General features: G+C 32.7%; 1 protein-coding gene and 1 pseudogene across 1 annotated transcript; one reads left to right on the top strand and one right to left on the bottom strand.

Moving 5' to 3' along the window:
- Positions 1-2,364: 2,364 nt before the first annotated feature.
- On the top strand, positions 2,365-6,750 carry LOC120159770. Its single transcript, XM_039170328.1, has 2 exons — positions 2,365-2,864; positions 6,558-6,750. The coding sequence occupies exons 1-2, from the start codon at positions 2,365-2,367 to the stop codon at positions 6,748-6,750; spliced, it is 693 nt and encodes a 230-aa protein (XP_039026259.1).
- An 8,775-nt stretch (positions 6,751-15,525) lies between these two features.
- On the bottom strand, positions 15,526-17,357 carry LOC120159664 (annotated as a pseudogene).
- Between the last annotated feature and the right edge of the window lie 2,451 nt (positions 17,358-19,808).

Raw genomic sequence — 19,808 nt, 5'->3', positions numbered from 1 at the left:
TGATATTGCACTATTATACCTTGTATCAGACTATAGTCATATTTTGCATTACCCTTTTCCCTATGGTCCCTTTTCTATTTTCAAAATAGATATATTAGTTATGAAAGGTTATATATCGATTTTAATTGTTAATTAAGTTGAATTTTATTATAATTAGTTGAATATTTTTGGGTGATTAAGTTTTCTTAAATAAAAAAATTTATGTAATAAAAATTATCGGGGAGTAAGTTTGTTTACTTAATAAACACATATTTTAATAATATCTAGAATAATGAGAAATAATTATTTTGGAGAGATAATTTTTTTAACATTAAGGGTTTATAAAATAGATGAATGTTGTAATATGTCAGAAGAATGTTTTGAGATGCACTAAATTTTTTATATATACTAAATTTTGAGATAATTTTTTATATTTGTGTTTTTTTATCTCTACATGTATAACGAATTATTATTATTCTTATTGGTAAAGATTGATGATGTTAAATTATATTAAATCACATTTTTTGTACGTGTGTTATTCTACATTAATTTCATTTTCTTTTTTATTTACAAATTCTCAACAAAAAGGGTCCAATAACAAGACTCTCCCTAATATTTTCTTTTTTATTCTACATTAATATCAATTCTAAAGCCTTTCTTTTGGATTTAAATTTTTATTTTAGAAATGATTGAAAAAAATTATTTTTAAATTAGGAAAAATAAGTAGTATTGATGCCTAAACATTTGTAGGAAGCCAATATAGGCTCCTGTACATAGTAATATAAAGTAATATATATATATATATATATCAAAGAATTTGAAGGTTATCTAACTCAAAGTCTACACCATATCGAGAAAATGTATATATTGAATTCACCACTTTATAAGAAAATATTACAGATGTTGTAATAGTATTTATATCAATCAAATTAAATTCAACTAAAATTGTTTATTTTTAAAAATATTAAAAAAACATTAGTAGTGTATTATTAGATATAAATTAATGAAAAGCTTAGGTTAAACAAATGCGGAAGGTGTTGTGAGTAAGCATCACTTGGGTGAACAACTTGGAGTGGGAGAAAGCATACGCATTGATGGGGATAGTGATATATAATGGGGCAACTGCTTTTCTTGACTTAATTCACAAAGTTGTTATGGGATGCGTCGTTAATCAAACCAATTGTGTTACCTAAGATTGCCCATCACTCTACGCCTTCACCCCATATTTCTTAGCGGGGTGACCTCAGTGCCTATGAATCGGACCGTAAACGAATAGAACGTTCAGTGAATCATTCGGCGGAAAGTTCGTTTATTTATTAAACAAATGAATATGAATAAGATTTTTTATCGCTTAACTAAATAAACAAACACGAACAAAGGACTCATTCGTTCATTTATGTTATTGAACAAACAGTTATCTGTTCGTTTACGTTTGGTAATTCGTCCGTTTATGTTCTTTTAGTTGTTCGTGTTCATTCGTTTATTCAGTTAAATTTAAACAAATGAACATGAACATGCTCTTATTCGTGTTCGTTGATATCATTTACATGCCCACCTATGATTCACACCCATTGCGCACTCCACTCCACCACATGAATCAAAAATAAAATTAAGGTTGTGAAATTGGGCATTCCAATTCCATTAAAGTCATGTTTCTTACTCTTTCAACTCCACTAATGTTCTGGCGTTTGTGGAATTTAAATGAATGGCCATTACACAACACCCCCCTTGTGTTATCCTTCTTTGTGTTTATCGGTACATAGTGCAAATCCTATATGGTGGTCTGCCCTATTTATATTAACAAATTTAAGTTATAAGTATTACGATTAATGTGACATTTTAATTTAATTTAAGATAAATTATATCTGATTTAACTAAACTATAATTAAAAAATCAATTTACACGAATCAACTTACCTCAGTAGTTAAAGAAATCGTTGTTGTTTCTAGAGGTCACGGGTTTGAGCATCAACGACTACAAAAGTGATTGAACATTCATTGTTAAATAATTGAGAGTACTTAGAACAAATACTACTTATAATTACTTTTAACTTAATCAAAAAATTAAATAATCAATTTCATAATTAAATTTAAAAATTATGATCATTAAATTTATTAAATTATTACAAAATAATTATTAAATGTATGAGGAAAACTGTTTTCTCTCTCTTGCATGTTAGGAGGTCTAGCAGCGAGTGAAGACGAACCTTTGATTCTTTGATTCTTTCATGCCGAGACCCGATTGTTTTGAGGGGTTTTGTTGGGCTATGTCTGCTGAGGCTATAGCGGACTGGAGGAAGCTCTTCGCGGCGGGGAGCGAGCAGGAACTTGATTTTTTCCCCCGGCGGAGGAGGAGGGTTCTTATATCGTGAAGCCTCCGAAATTTATGTTTGAGGAGGGGATCCTGAAGTGGAGATACGCACTGGTTGGACAATTTATCGGATCTCCACCGAATTTTGGGACACTGCAGAAGGTAATCGAGCTGATGTGGGGTAAAATTGCTCCGGTGAAAGTAAGTCTGGCTGGCTCGAATCTTTTTGTGTTTTCTTTTGTCAATGCTTCTGCCAGGGACTGGGTTTTAGAGAATGGTCCCTGGCACGTTCAACATAGACCTATATTCCTTAGGAAGTGGGAACCAAACATGAGGGAATTGCATTTTGACTTGCTTCAAATGCCGATTTGGATTCAGTTGTATAATATCACATTGGAGTTATTCTCGAGAAAGGGACTTAGCTACATTGCGAGTGCAATTGGTAAACCCTTGCATACGGACTCAATAACTGCATCAAGAGAAAGGCTTGAATTTGCTCAAGTATGTGTTGAAATCTCTGCGGATTCAAAAGTTCCAGAATCTGCTGATGTACTGTTATGTGATGGATCTATTGTGTAACATCCCAATCTATGGGTTAGTGACTAAATTGTAAAATTTCAGAACTTGGTGACTAAAGTAGAAGAATGGAATAGTTCAATGATTCATTTGGAATATTACCTGAAAGAGGTGAGTAATTATTAGATTAAGTGAAGGGCAAAAGGGGTCTTTTGTAAGGGAAATAATTAAATTAAAGAAAGGTTATATATTAACTACGTGGAAGGGAAGAGAAATCTATAAGCTTCCAGAGTTCTCTTTCTCTTCTTCTTCCTTAATGCGTGGGAACCCAAAACAAATGTGAGTTTCTGGTTAGTTAGTTTCTTGTTAAATTTAAGATTGATTTATGATTATTAGATGATAACTAAGCTTAAGTTATCTTAAAATCAAAAGATGATGGAATTAGAAGAGATTAAAGATTGTGAGTTTTTGAATGAAATCTTGGAATAAAGTTCATATCTAGAATTGGAAGTTAAATTTGACTTGTCATCAATCTAGTTAAGATAAACAAAGTGTTAAAAGTGGAATTTAATCATGTTGCAAAGTTGGTATAATTCTTGAATTTTATGAGGAAGATAGGATTTTGAGGTTTAAGATGAAATAAATGAGTATATATTGGTTTAAGTATGTGTACTGGAGTTAAGAATATAAAAGGGGATGAAAGATGAAGGATTTAAGCCAAAATGGATAAGTTTTCGGGTTCAAGAAGTGAATTCTGGGCAGAGTGCATCGATACACATTCATTGTGTACCGATGCATCATGAGTAAATCCCAGAAATTGTTTAAGGTGTATCGATGCACATGAAGTGTATCGATGCACTCCTTTAAAATAAAAACATCGAATGCCATCAATGTATCGATGCACAAGTAGTGCATCGATGCACCCCCTTAAATACAAAAATCGAATGAAATTTATGCACCGATGCATAGATAGTGCATCGATGCACCCGTCAAGGGATGCATTGATACATGGTGTAGTGCATCGATACATACCTTCATTAAGAGATGAAATTAGCCTTTCTTTTAGCCTAAGAAGTGATAGTTAATTAGTATACTGATAAGTATCAATGTATTACTATGTAGATATAGAAGGAAAGCTTGTTCCGAAACAATCGAAGGATTAGGATTGATTCAAAGTAAACAAGGCTAAGGTGAGTGCATTTTAGTGAAGTGTGATGAATGGAAACAAGACTCACGATGAGTCTATTTTCTATGGTAGTATGCATGAAATCATGAGCATGATCATGAGTGTAAGATGAGTATATGTGTTATTTATGATTATATGTATTACATGATTTGTATGTGTGCATGACTATATAATGGTGAAACGAACCTATAGGATAAGCACTATAGAAACTATGATATATGAATTATAAACTGAAGAACTATAGAATCCCTATGAGAAGGATTATAGGAGGTATATGGAACTGAATCAAATAAATAGAATAATCTAGTATGTAAATATTGTGAGATAAGTGATATAAGTCATATGTTATTGTAAAGGTTAGTGTTATAAATCATGTAAATTGGTAAAAAGGGTAAATAACATAAAATAAGTAGCAATTACCTATAAGACTCAAATAAGATTATTTGAATATGTAACGCAAACTATATATATATATATATATATATATATATATATATATATATATATATATATATATATATATATATATGGGTAAATTAGATATTATATGATTTAAGCACGAAATGAACATAAGATATAGTCAGATGAAATTATTATGTAATATGAGTATATGAATATGTCAGATAAGTAATATATGAAGGTCGATATGTTAAATGAAACTATGATCTAAAACTATTAGGTTTTTATATGATATGAAGTATAGTATCAAAGTACTTAAAATCATGTGAGGATGTTATAGAAATCAGAAATAAAAATTATATGACATTAATGTGTCAATTATAAGAAAAGGAGTACATGAGGTTGTAATAAATTTTAGAAATTGGGATAATGAAATTATATGAATAAGTGAAAGAGCAAAATAAGTTAAGCGATATTGACCTAAACTATATTATGAATTAGTGGTATAAGAATATGATATAAAGTATGCAATAAGAATCGATGTGTTAAATGATAAATATGAACTTATTAGAACAAAAGATAAGATATGCGATTATGAGTATTGAATACGTATCTATGTGATATGACTATGTGATTATATGAAAAAGAATACAATTATATGTGATAAGCTTTGTGATATGTGAATCATATGAATATGTTCTACGCGTAAGTGAACCATGTGTTTATATGTATATGTGATATGTGATTTATATGACAATGATCTATGTGAAAGAACTATGAGAATATATGTATATGTGAATGTATGATAACATAAATATTAATGCCCATGTTGTGTGACATGAGAGCTAGAGGTATAGTTGGCATACCAAGAGTCGAGGGTCTACGCGGTCCTTCGGGACATATATGTATTCTTTGGAATACGTGTGAGGTCTTTTGAGACACATACTTGATCATTGGTATATGTATATGGTTCTTAAGGAATTTTCTACGTGCTCCTTAGGGATAAACTTATATGGCACTTTGGTGCATTTCTACGCGGCACTACGGTGCAATTCTACGTGACACTTCGATGCATTTATACGAGCTTTGGTGACAACATTAGTGCACAACCTCAATAGACTCGCATATCTATAGTTCTCACAGTGTACATAGGCTAATCAAGAGATAATAACAAATACACTATATGTGATATATATGTTTAGTAATGTTAAGTGTGTTACAGCAATCTCATGACGATACGATTGTTAATTGGTATAGTTATATATGATGTGTATGCATGGTGAGTAAAAGGTAATATGATTAAGAAATCAATGATAAGGATAAGAATTATAATAAAAATAAAGAATTGATATGCATATGTTTGTAGTTATGTTTGATACATAATGCATTACATAGTTTATGAAGTCTACATGAAGTATGCATAATAGCAATTAGATATGGTATGTTATAATAAATTTAATTATGACTCACTAAGTCATAGACTTATCGTGTGATTGTTTCACACGTATGTTAAAGAAGCGAGAAGAGAAGCGAAGAAGAGCAAGACAGGTCAGTATCTCCCTTACAAAATTTTAGATCAGAAAATAGACGATTTAAATGTATTTGGTTAATGTGAATATAGTTGGCATGTACTAATTGATTGATTTGAATATGCTCTGATCGATTTTGATTATTTTGGGTCAATTCATATAAATAAACCGCTTTATTTTAATGAAAGTTTTAAATTTTCTTTAAATATTGTCAAGAGTCAAAGTTTGAAAAGTCAATGTGACACCTCAGACTCGTATTCGGGTAGGATATGGGTTGGGGGTGTTACATATTGCTAGAGTCAAGGTTATTGTACCTTGAAAACCAGCTTCATGTGATGTGTGTGGTAAATTTGTCCACTCTGTGAGATTTTGTCCTCAGGGGAAGAAAGTAGAACAGGTCTGGAGAGTAAAGGGGCCTAATAAAGAGATGAAACAATCTGCTGCTGGAATTAATAATGATGCAGTTGCAACATGAGTTAAAGTTGATACAAATCTTACTGAGCAAATTGGTCATCTGGAGGGAAAAATAGATATTAACCCTACTGATCAAAGTGGTAATCTGGAGGGGAAAATTGATGTTGCTAATTCTCAATGCAATGTTGACATAAGTTCTGAATAGACTGCTTTAAGCTTACCAGATATAGTGGGAAGGATTACAAGGATAATGATAGACTTAATGCTGGGAAAGATGCTGCTTTGGGAGTTAATCATGTGGATACTCAAAGCACTGAAAATGGAAGTAATCCTCCCATTAAAAGAGGGAGAGGAAGACCAACAAAAGGTGGTAGCAAATGTGTTATGGGAGGTTCAAAAAACAATTTGAAGTCCTGAACTCTATAGACCCTGAGAGCTTGCTAGTTGCTGACGACACAGGCAAGAAACAACGAGTTGCTTCACTTGGAGTGACTAAGATTATCTAAGGTCTGAAGCTAAAAAATAAAGAGCATGTTGAAAAAGTAAAGAAAGCAGAGGAAAGGGGTGGTGCTTATTCCTCATCCACTTTTCCATGTTAGTATGCTTTTGGAACATTAGAGGTTTCAACAGCCCTCTAAAGCAAAAGAAAGTGTTGAAATGGGCTGGTAACTGTCGAATAAGCATTTTGTGCAGTATAATTTCAGCGACTGGGTTTTATGTTGTAACTGCAATCACTCAACTAATGGTCGTATCTAGATTCTTTGTCACGGTAGTTTAAAATGCACTGTTCTTTCTGTGTATGATCAAAGCATCTCTCTAAAGGGTACTTTTAGGGGGAAAGAGTTTATTATTTCTGTAGTTTATGGATCTAATGAAGGGTGTCCTCAGAGGTAACTTTGGAATCAATTGAACTCCGTGGGATGTACGGTTGGGAAATTACCTTGGCTAATCGGAGGAGACTTTAATGCCATATTAAACACTGAGGAAAGCTCGACTACTGTAAGTGCGGCAACCAGTGCAGATATTTCTGATTTTCAGAATTGTGTGGGTGATTTGGGAGTGTTTGACCACCCCTACTCTGGTCCGTTTTTCACGTGGTCAAATAAACAACAAGATAACTTCATGGCACATAAACTGGACCATGTGCTTATTAACTCGAGTTGGCTTGAAGTATTCTCTGAATCTGAGGTGAAATTCCAAGCTCCCGGGGATTCCTCAGATCACTGTCCAACTCTGATTTGGTTCCATAAGGAGGCTCCTACTTCAATGCCTAAGCCGTTTAAATTTTTTAATTTTTGGGCGAAGCATTCTGAATTCCTTTCTATTGTGGAGAAATCATGGCAGGCTCCAGCTGTGGGCAATCCTGCTCAAATTCTCTTCCACAAACTTAAAAGGCTTAAGTGCTGCCTCAAAGAGCTAAACTGAGAGTGTTTCAACGATATATCAAATCGTGTAAAGCTGAAGAGAGAGGAGTTGATGAACATCCAGCTTGCTAACCTAAATTCTGCTCATTCTGGCAGTAACATTACCTCTGAACTAGAAATTGGCAAGGAGCTGCAGGCCCTTGAAGAAGCTGAGCTGCTCTTTTATAAGCAGAAAGCCAAAGCAGATTGGATTAATGAGGGAGACCAGGTGACTCACTTTTTTCATTCTATGGTAACAAGCAAAAGGAAATCAAACACAATTAGGGTGCTTTACAATCAGGCTGGGCTTAGATTGGACACATTTAAAGATTTGTCAAATGAAGTGATTGGTTTTTTTCAAATGCAGCTAGGGGTTACTGACATGAACGTCATATGCAGTAATGTTGAAACCATTAAAGATTTACTTAAGTACACTCTTCCTATGGGAGCTGCTGATGACTTATACAGGGGAGTGTCTGACATAGAGATAAGGGATGCAGTTTGGGGCCAAGGGAATGAGAAATCTCCTGGGTCTGATAGATATAATCCTTTCTTCTTCAAATCAGCTTGGTATGTTATCTCCGATGATTTCAAATCCTCCATTCGATACTGTTTTGAAAACTCTTTCATTTTACCTGCTTTTAACAGTACAACTATTATCCTAGTGCCAAAAGTCCCAAACCCTAATATGGTAAAAGACTATAGGCCAATTTCTTATTGCACTGTGATCTATAAGACAATCACAAGGATTTTAGTTAGACGCCTTTCTGCTGTTTTTCCCAGCATGATTTTGAAAAACCAAACTACTTTTATCCGAGGAAGAATCATCGTTGATAATACGTTACTTGCTCAGGAGCTTGTTCGAGGCTACAATAGAAAGAATATTTCCCCCAGATGTGCCATGAAAATTGACCTACAAAAGGCATTTGACTCCTTGAGCTGGGATTTTATTGCTATAGTGTTGTGTGCTCTAGGCTTGCCTGATAAATTTGTTGGTTGGATTTATGCTTGCTTTACTAAGCCTGCCTATTCTATTGTGCTCAATGGTTGCTTAGTTGGCTATTCAAGGGTGCTAGGGGAGTAAGACAAGGAGATCCCCTATCTCCTTACCTTTTTGTCCTTGTCATGAACGTTTTGTCTAATTTGTTAAATGTGGCAGCTCAAAAAGGGATCTTTGGTTTCCACCCCAAATGCAGGAAAATTGGTCTAACTCATCTTTGTTTTGCTGACGATTTATTAATTTTCTGCAAGGGATCTATTGAATCCATTCTTGGTGTTCAATCTGTTTTGGACTTATTTTATTCTCTTTCGGGGTTAAAACTGAATGCCAGCAAGTGTTAATTATATATAGCTGGGATGTCTACCACTATGTGTGATGACTTTAGAGAAATCACTGGATTCAAAATAGGGAAATTACCTGTGAGATATTTGGGAATCCCTTTAGTGACCAAGAAGCTGACTGAGAAGGATTGTCAATGCCTCATTGAAAAGATAAGGGCCAAGTTGAACCTATGGGTCAACAGGAATATGAGTTTTGCTGGTAGGTTACAACTGGTGCGCAGTGTGCTTTTTAGCATTTCAAGTTATTGGTGCAGGGATGTCATGTTGCCTCTTGTGGTGATTAAAAGAATCGAGCAACTTTGCTCTTGGTTCTTCTGGAAATGTGCTGATGTGTCCGCAAAGGGAGCCCGAGTCAGCTGGAGACATATTTGTCTATTAAAATCTGAATGAGGCTTGGGTGTCTTTCACTACAACAAATTTGTTTATTTGTGGCGTCTAAAATATTGTCATTGAAACTGACATTTATGTCACTATTTGTATTTTGTGACGTAAAAGTTGATGTCACGGCAAACGTCACCCTAGATGTGTCACTAAATGTCAAATGTGATGATTTATGTATTTTCGTCACATATTGTTAGACATATAGTGACGTTAATGAATATTGTCACATTATAGTTTGTATTCAATGACAATTAATTATGTCATCAAATAATATAAAATTTCATCACTAATTATTTGTAAACGTCACCAATAATATAATAATTTTATTGTATAAATGATGAAAATATTATCGTCGCTACTTTTTAAAAACTAAATTAAAGGATAAACCTTTTTGTAAATTATAATAAATGAAAATTCTTTTTGTAAATTACAATAAAATAAACCTTATTGTAAATTAAAATAAAGGACAAAACTTTTTGCAAATTACAACAAAGAACAAACATTTTTATAAATCATAATAAAAATCAAAACTTCTTATAAATTACAATAATGATATATACTTTTTACAACTTACACAATAATAACCCGTACTTTTATAAATTACAATAAATACCCAAAATTATGTAATAATTACATTTTGATAATTTCTACTTAAATACCCAAAACCAATCCCTAAATCTAATCCACGATTTTGCCACTACCTCATGATCGTTGCTCTTCTTGGTAATCATTATCGTTGGCCACCATTCTAAAATCCTTTCAAAAAAAAGTTAATTGGAAACAAAAAACATTATCTCACATAGAAAAACACAAACACAAATCAAAACCAAGAAAAAAGTAGTAAAAAAAGAAAATATATTTGACTTTTGGATGAACTGTAACACCTAAACAGTCATCGATAGTTAACGGTCAATGATGATAAAAAATCAAAAGCAATCAACGGTCATTGACGATTAATGATTAATAGTTAACAATAGTTAACAGATGGTTAACAATTAATAATTAACTATAGTTAACAGTTAACAATGGTCAACTCTATTTTTCTTGATTATATTAGATCAGATAACAAATCAAATAATCTATCTAGATAACGAGTACAACTCAAATTATAGTGAGTCTAATACAATTGAACTAATACAATTGAATTAGGAGTTGAACAATTACCATTAAAATCTGAAAAATTTCCTGCGCCAAAATTGACCACGAATTTGTGGCTCAAAATTAGATTGAATTCCTAATCTGGTAAGGTAATGGTGATACATACTAATAACAATGTAATCAATTACTATATAAAATCCTTAAGTAACATAATCTATTATCCTTTTTATAAATTAAAAACTAAGTATATTAACATGCTTGAAACAATAGTATCATACATATATATAATTTATAATTTAATTATTATTTTGTTATTTATTATTTATATTTTCTCTTTAATTCAAATGCTGAAGGGAAGCAAAGAATTACAACATGCACTAGAATTCAAGGTACCTAATCGATTCACCAATGAAGAAGACCAATGCTGAAATAGAGACTGAATGGTAACACAATTTAGTCATATTGACAACATCCTCATTCAAAACAGGGGAACGATGAATCAATGGCCATGTAATCAAGGCCCCAAATTCTTCCAATAAAGAACATATCAAGCAGGAACCTTCACATGTAAAAATTGGCAACAATGACATTGAACCCACAAAGTAACTACTGCCACACACAAAAAACCTCTTTTTCAAAATCTATTACTTTTCCCCTAATTTAACAGAATGAATAGAAAGAAAAAAGTGAGAAATAAATCTTACCCATTTGAATGCTTGATCTGATGAAGCCAAAGGAAATACAACGAAGACAATGATAACATAACCCAAGCAGCGACGACAATGATAATAGAAGCCAAACAATGATGACAATAGAGTTAAAATATAGCGGTTTTAGGGTTTTTTTCTTGTAACTAAAAAGAGTTCTTTTTTATATTTTGTTTTTCTTCCTTATTTTCCCCAAAAACCAATATTAAAATCCTATATGTTGTATATTAAAAAATATTTGTTATGATATTGATAAATATGAGTAATTCTTTTATGGACATTATAATGTGATAAATTAGAAATAATGAATCTACGTACATTGAGTTATTCATTAAGGTAATATGATTATATTTTTTTTAATTAATTATATGATTATCTTACTATCACTCAACTTTGACATAATCAACTAAAGATTACTTTTTAATAATAAAAAGGGGTCTTAAATATACATATAGATATACATAATAATTGAAAAATATTATACTTATACATATAAATATATAGAAAACATAAGTTTGAGAAAACTAGTAGGAGTGATTGAAAGTATGAGCCTAAAAAATATCGTCACTAATCAGATTTTGAATTAGTGGTACATCAAAGGTGTCACTAAAAACTTTTCCCACCAATTTTTTATGTTTTCTTGGTGCAAAAATTAAGTGACAGAATCTCACAATATCTTTTAAAATTGTCATATAAAAGAGAAGTATAACAATGAGTGTAAGTAATTGATTTTGTAATGTTAAATCTATTTTTGTGACAACAATAAAACATCACCTTTTATGTCTTATAAAATATGACAAATTAAATTGTCATGAATAGAATTTATTTGCGACAAATTTGACACTTTACTAATTCAAATCAGATCTTCATTATAATAAATTGTCACTAATACTTCTATTCCATTAGTGACGAATTTATAATGTCACTATTTTGTGTAATTGTCATCGAAAGGTTTCCCACCAATTCTTTTTGGAGACAAATTTTTGCTCCAAACATATAGTGACGAAAATCAATGACCAATTTTAAAATTGTCATAAAAGATATACCATCAATCATTGATTGTGACGAAAATGAAAAACTGTCACAATTATAGTATATTTTGTGACGTTATATGAAACGTCACATAGAAATTCCATCATAAATTGATAAATTTGTTGTAGTGTTTGATCTAGGTGGGTGGAACAAGGCATGCTTTGCGAGGCTGGTCAGGAGTTTATTAGCAGAGGATGGTTCCCTATGGGTGGCCTGGATCCACTCCTACATGATAAAATATGCTGACTTCTGGCAGATGAGTGTGCCTTTGAATGCCAGCTGGAGTTTCAAATGTTTACTTAAAATGAGACCTGCTATATCCCATCTAGTTGCTGGTCCAGGCTGTGATCCTAGCACGAGACAGATTTGGGAAAGCATGCGGACCACAAAGCATGCATTAGACTTGCGCGGATGGGTTTAGCCATAGAGAATGACAATTGCTTGCTCTGTAGTACTGAACCGGAAACTCGGGACCATATCTTCTTCGAGTGTGGGTTGGCTAAGACTTTGTGGGGTGCTATCATTTCTCTTTGTGGCATACATCGTACTGTGAGCTGCTGGAATGGAGAGCTGGCATGGGCTACCCACTGCTTTAAAGGAAAATCTCTCATTGTGAGAATGTTGAAGCTCGCTTTGGCTGGATATGTATATAGCATTTGGAAAGAACGCAACAACAGACTGTTTGGAGGTAAAGTAAGGTTGATGGAAGATATCTTGGATGATACTAGAGATGCTGTCAGGGCTCGTTTGAGCAGCTGGTCTATTAATATAATGGAATCAAGGAATGTTGCCCTTTGTGATAGTTGGGGCATCCTGTGCATATAAGCTGTTTTAAGTTTGTTATGAATCTGTGTTAGGCTTAGCTTAGATTTTCTATTGCTAATGCCTACTGCTAATGTATTGAACTGTTCCTTGTAGCAGTATTCTGCTTTCTTGGGTAATGAAAATGGATTATCCAAAAAATTATTAAATGTATCATATTATATACTAGTTAATAAATTTTAATAATAAACAAAAGATGAATGAGGGCAATACGTGAGAGTGGGTGATGAATTGCTTCCCACCTTGAATAGATGAAACCCACTATAAAATTATGATATAATAACTTTTTCCTCTTAAACTATTTTTAACTGAAATATTTTAATTTTTTTCATTTCTTTTAATATTTTTTTGTCAGATGAAGCTATTTAATGAAAAAAGTTATAAAATTATTAAGTTGATATCAATTGTTTATTTGCTGTTAATATTGAAATCAAATTTTTATACAAAATTTAAAAAAACGAAAAAATAGTTAAAATATTATAAAATTGTCAAAATATTAAAATTATATGAAATAAGAAAGAATGAAAAATGTAAAAATATTAAAAATAAAAAATTTGAACATATGCTATCTTATAATCATCTTATTCTATTAAAAATAATATTGAAAAATAGACAAAAGAAATAGAGGAAGTCAACATAGGGATGGTAGCATGTATGATTTGAGCGAATTTTAATCGATTTGAACTTGACCCGACAATATAAAAATAAGAAATGATTCATTACCCAAGTTTAAAAATATTTTTACTTTACCCAAAAATTTAATTAAAACCTCAAATTTAATCCGATTTAATATAATTTTAAAATTTTCACATGATTTATATCATTTGATAATTAAAATAAAAACATATTTAATACCATAAATTTATTATTCTTATATCTTATGCTTTATTTTTTTATTATCAATTTATGAATTGTTTGAATTGATCACTCTACAATTTCATTCTACAATTTATTAAATCTTAATATCACTATCTGAAATCTCTTCATCCGTAATTGTAGATGGATTTTAATATAAATAGTAAAGTGACCTAGGAACGAGTTATGAAGTTATAAGATCTAGTTTGAATCATTCACATTGGTACGAGTTAATTAATTAGGGTTGGGTCTCTTTAGTTTATAAATTTGTTGACAAATTTAAATAATCCTAAGTTAAAATTGGTGACTGAATCATGAATTATGTTTCACAATTTATTTTGGTTGAATATCTTCTCATCATTGAATCATAATTTATTTTCAATTATTCTTATTTCAATTAAGTCTTTTAATTTAACTGATATTATATAATTCCTTAATTTTACGTTTTTGTTTACTTTTGGAATAACGTTAAAGTAATTTCTAACGTTTGATAAAATAATTATTATTTTTTATTCTTTTTTAGAATACTTTAGCCTTTATATTTTATTTTAGGACAAATAATCTTTGGTTGGATGAAAATCATTAGTCGATTAATGATCCACTCTTGTCGATGATGTGAAAAGTCATATGTGCTCAAAGTGATGATGTAATATATATTATATGTATATAAGTGATGATGTTGTATATGCCACATATTTAAAGTGACGATGTGATACATATTATATATTATAAGTGATTATATGATATATGTTATGTGTACATGAGTGATAACAAGACATGTCATGTGTATATTAGTGATATAGAGAGAGGGGGAGAGGGGGAGAGGGAGAGAGAGAGAGAGAGAGAGAGAGAGGGGGGGGGGGAGGAGAAAGGGAGAGGGAGAGGGAGGGGGGAGAGAGAGAGAAACTCTATCGATGAATTTTGCTAAAGTTAATCGGCCATAAAGTTACACAAGTGAAGTATGGTTCATCTCTCCGTGAGCTTAGTATTACTCGAGTTCAGTTACAGTTCTGTTTGTGATCATGATGATGTTTGACCCTAACTTTAGTATTGATTGTGTAATAAAAAATGAGAATTAATTGTTTTTATTATCGTATTATATTATTAATCGGTAACATAAATGATTAGTATGAGTCTTTGTATATATTTTTATTTAGTCAATCATATTTAATTTATTGATTAATTATATATGCCTATTATGAGACAAAACCTTGAGTCCAATTTGTTATTCACAATGTCACTATTCAAATTTTTTATCTTACTTAAAGATTTAACATTTTATCGGATCAAATCAATTGGTAGCTGAATAAATTTTTGCATTTTTCCTAGAGCATAAAGTTGGTGTTTAAGGGTTTGGTTGAGTTATCTTAAAAAGTTTGAGAGTCAAGTTATAAATTAATCATTTTAACGTAACATAGAAAATATAATAATTATAAGTTAGATGATCAAAATCAGAAAAAATAATAAAATAAAAGTGACATACGTTGTAGTTTACCAAAATTAAACTCAAAAGTGTGAATCCAGTTTTAAAACAGTTTGATTTACATAAAGATATGAGCCAAAAAAAAGAAGATACTGAAGAAATAAAACTCATTTTCCAGAGAGTGAAGCAGTGTTGATTACCGGTGGTGTTGGAACATAAAATTCATCATCAGTCCAGTTACTTTCACCCCAGTGTTTCAACATGCTTTCCCATTCACATACATTGTCAATGCACTTCTTCCTTCTCCTGTCCTTCACCTTCATCCTCCAATGTCCGTCGCTGAAATTTGCCTTCTCGGCTTCCCTTCTATCGAACTCCGACTGCGCCTTTTGCTTTGATCTCAACAAGCAAAATTGTTGTAATTGCTCCGGCATTGCATCGTGCACTTTCCACCACCTTTCATGTGCAACATCGCTAGCAAACTCTAGCATTATGTCCACGTTCCAATTGCAATCATAGTCCTTGTAGCATAACCATGGCTTTATGCCCAAGTAGTGAAGTACATAAAGGACCGGCGGATCAGTGCCGAAGAGACGGGTTTTCTTCTGCTTCACGTCTTCCTCATCCCCTCTCCAGAAATGTTTGAGGAAGTTCATGTGTCGTGGAATCCGATGCCACCATGTGAAGACCTCGTTTAAGTATCCTTGATCGCCACCATTGTATGACTCAAACACATCGATGTGATCCATCAAGAGTTGGAAGGTGCAGTTTGATGGCTCAATGACCATTACACCGGAGTTGAAAAGTGTGGCATTGTTTCCCGTTGCCGATATTTCCGGCATGCCAAATAAGAAATCGATGTTGCGAAGAATTAGAAGATCGGCATCGATGAATATGATCTTATCGTACTCGGTCAGCTGCCATAACCGGAACTTGTTGTTTCAGCTTTTGGATTTCTGATCCTTTGAATTGTCCTGACTTTCCATCCAGCTGTCTCGAGTCCACTTCGGTAAAAAACATTGATCGTCTCGTCGACGAGTATCACTAGGTCTCGAGTTGAGCCGGACATGCGGATACTTTATGCCGCTGCTATAGCCCCACATACATATACATGAGCTAAATGCAGAATTGTCGAATATGCTTCTCGAGACGCATTCCCTGTCGACGCTGCATTTAACATGATGTATCACTTACTTTTTCCCAATGAAATTAAGAAAAATATGAAGTTTTGGGGCATTAAAAATTCTAGAAAAGAACTGACCTTTGATCCCAATTGGAAGTGAGAGTTCACAAGAACCAATTGGAAGCTGAATCTTTTCCCTCAACACATTCAAGTCGGGTTTGTATAGCCAGACATTGTTTTCTCGTCCGACAAGTTCTTTACACGGGAACATGTTCGGTATCGAGAAACACTTCGAAACGAAAAGAACATGTACCAGATAAGACCCCTTGGCCGATGTTGCGAGACTAGCTGCGGATAGCTGCAGATGCAACCGAGCAACATCCCTAGACCAATTCCCTTCGTTCCTACAAGGAAGCTTAACAGCAATCAGATCGAGACGTTTTCCGGGGACTTCGATCTTCGGTAGCGCGAGACAAACCGGGACGTCTTCTTCTTGCTCCTCATCAATTCATTCCGGATACAACGAGTCCCAGGTTACATTCCTTTCGGCATGATCCAGTCGAAGAACCATGTGGTTGGCATCAGATATCATGTGCTTCCAATGAGCGATTTCCGTATCATTGAAGTTCAAAAGCCCAATTCCCTGGTAATCATCATTGTTCTTTTTATCCATTTTCTGAATAACTTTGATTACATCATCCCAGTTGATATCTACATCCGATACATATCGAAAATCTCCTTCTCCCCATATCCATCTGTTCACGAAATTCGTTCTGCATGCATGCATGGAGTATCCATTTCATTATGTATGTATGTATGTATGTATGTATGTATGTATGTATGTATGTATGTATGTATGTATGTATGTATGTATGTATGTATGTATGTATGTATGTATGTATGTATGTATGTATGTATGTATGTATGTATGTATGTATGTATGTATGTATGTATGTATGTATGTATGTATGTATGTATGTATGTATGTATGTATGTATGTATGTATGTATGTATGTATGTATGTATGTATGTATGTATGTATGTATGTATGTATGTATGTATGTATGTATGTATGTATGTATGTATGTATGTATGTATGTATGTATGTATGTATGTATGTATGTATGTATGTATGTATGTATGTATGTATGTATGTATGTATGTATGTATGTATGTATGTATGTATGTATGTATGTATGTATGTATGTATGTATGTATGTATGTATGTATGTATGTATGTATGTATGTATGTATGTATGTATGTATGTATGTATGGTACATCTTAGGCGCGCCTTGCTGTGCTTCATCGAAATCGTTTCACCTAGACACAATTAGGCGCTTCACCCTTGCCTCGTCTCACCTTAACGCCTAGACGCGCCTCAGCTTTGCCTTTTTAAATACTGAGCCGGTCATTAACTTTAATCTTTTCAAATTCAATATTGTCATGCAATGTAATCCTGCTATCATACCTGCCAAAGCGCTTAGCATTGTCTTCTTCTTCGTCATTAAATACAATACCTTCATTTACGTAAATATTTAAGAGTTTCGTCATTTTAATAACTGTAAAAGATGACCAAAATATTCTTCGTCATCGCTCTCCTCTTTACCCATTTTCTTTGCCTTGAAAACCAACATATTCTCTTCAATCCACACCTTGACATCGCCTTTGGTCATCCCTTGCATATCAAATCTTAGACTTTGGTAGATCTCTAGAGATCATAGCTTTCATTTGAACATCCCAACGATGGAGAGGTCTCACTTAGAGTGGAGAATAATATATCACCGTTTAGGTCCCATCCAATAACAAACAAATGCGATCATAGAACAAGAAATTGAAGCGTTCAATGGTAGATTCATGGAATTTGTGGTATTTTTCGGTCAAATAAACATCAAATTCATATTAAGGAGGGCAAAAAGAGTTTTGTGGTAATTTTAGGACTTATTGGTCATTAACGAAGGTGACTGACAATGACTGAAACGATAGATGATGTGGTGAGTGGTGACTAATCACAATAAGCGATGGTCAAATTAAGTGTTGATTTAGGAAAAGTGAGAGAGGAATGAAAAGGAATAAAAGAAGAAAAAAGAAAATAAAAAAACAAAACAAATGATATAAAGATCTAAAATAACGTTATTTTGGTGACTCTTGTTGGGATCCAAGACAACATCGTTTGATCCAAGACAAGAAATGAAGCAATGTCAATTGAATGATCAAATCAAATTAAAGTTTTTAAAGTTCAGTAACCAAAACAAGATTAAGATATAAATTGAGTGATGAAATTTATAATTTACCCATATAATTCTTCTACTACCACTATTGCAGAACATTTGATTTCCTTCCAAAAGTGTCCTCTTTTTCTTTTCTTTCTGTCCACCACATTACACAAACCAAAGAAACAATATCCCAAGACCTCACTCTCTCTTACCTTGCATCCGATTTGCTTCAATTTCTCTCTCTCTCTCTCTCTCTCCACTTTTTACTCATCAAAACCCTTGAGAAGAACAACTACTGTAGGACCCTATCAATTCACACCATTTCCTCAGTTTGTTACTCTGTCAGAACTGGAGCTGCATGATGGTTCAATGCGGAAGGCAACTGCTTCTACTTGTCTGTATCTTCTTAATCTTCAGCTTCCTTGTTTGCTTTTGCCATGGTTCAAGAACCACCAAAGTTTTCAGAATCCACCCAAAATCTCAATTCACTGGCCATTTCCTAGGCTTCTTGCCAAAACATTTCCCTATTCCAGCTTCTGTTCCTTCAAGGAAACATAATGAGCTTGGCTTACAAACTTGGATGTCACCATGAAGATCAACTTACAAAACTAGTCCTCATAAGTGCTAAAATAGGTGATTATTACTTTTCTTTTTCTGGGGTTTCTTTCTGGTTTCATTTTCAATTTTCTTATTGCCAATGAATACAAGTTGATGGCTACTGTATGTATATAGACTTGGTGACATTGTTTGTCCAAAGGCTCAAAGGTGAATAGTTTTTTTAAAAAATAATTTGTCTAGAGTTATTATAAAATAATATATATTCAAAATATTTATTAGTCATTGACAAATTACATACAATTTGCAAATACAGTTGTTCAAATCCAAAATCTTTCTTAACCAATGAGTTTACTTAATAGGTCATCGAAGGAGAAATAGTTGTCTTGGAGTGTGTATATAGAAATATAGAAAACTACTGGCATTGAACTTCTATTTATTTATTTTATCTTTTTTTTGGTTTATATCCTCTGTCTGTATGAGAAGTATTATATAATTTTCAATATATGGAAAGTTTTATT

This window comes from Hibiscus syriacus, unplaced genomic scaffold (assembly GCF_006381635.1).
Source record: "Hibiscus syriacus cultivar Baekdansim isolate YM2019G1 unplaced genomic scaffold, ASM638163v2 tig00111372_pilon, whole genome shotgun sequence".
NCBI lineage: Eukaryota > Viridiplantae > Streptophyta > Magnoliopsida > Malvales > Malvaceae > Hibiscus > Hibiscus syriacus.
The sequence above is the reverse complement of the archived record's forward strand: the minus strand, read 5'-3'. Positions and strand labels throughout refer to the sequence as shown.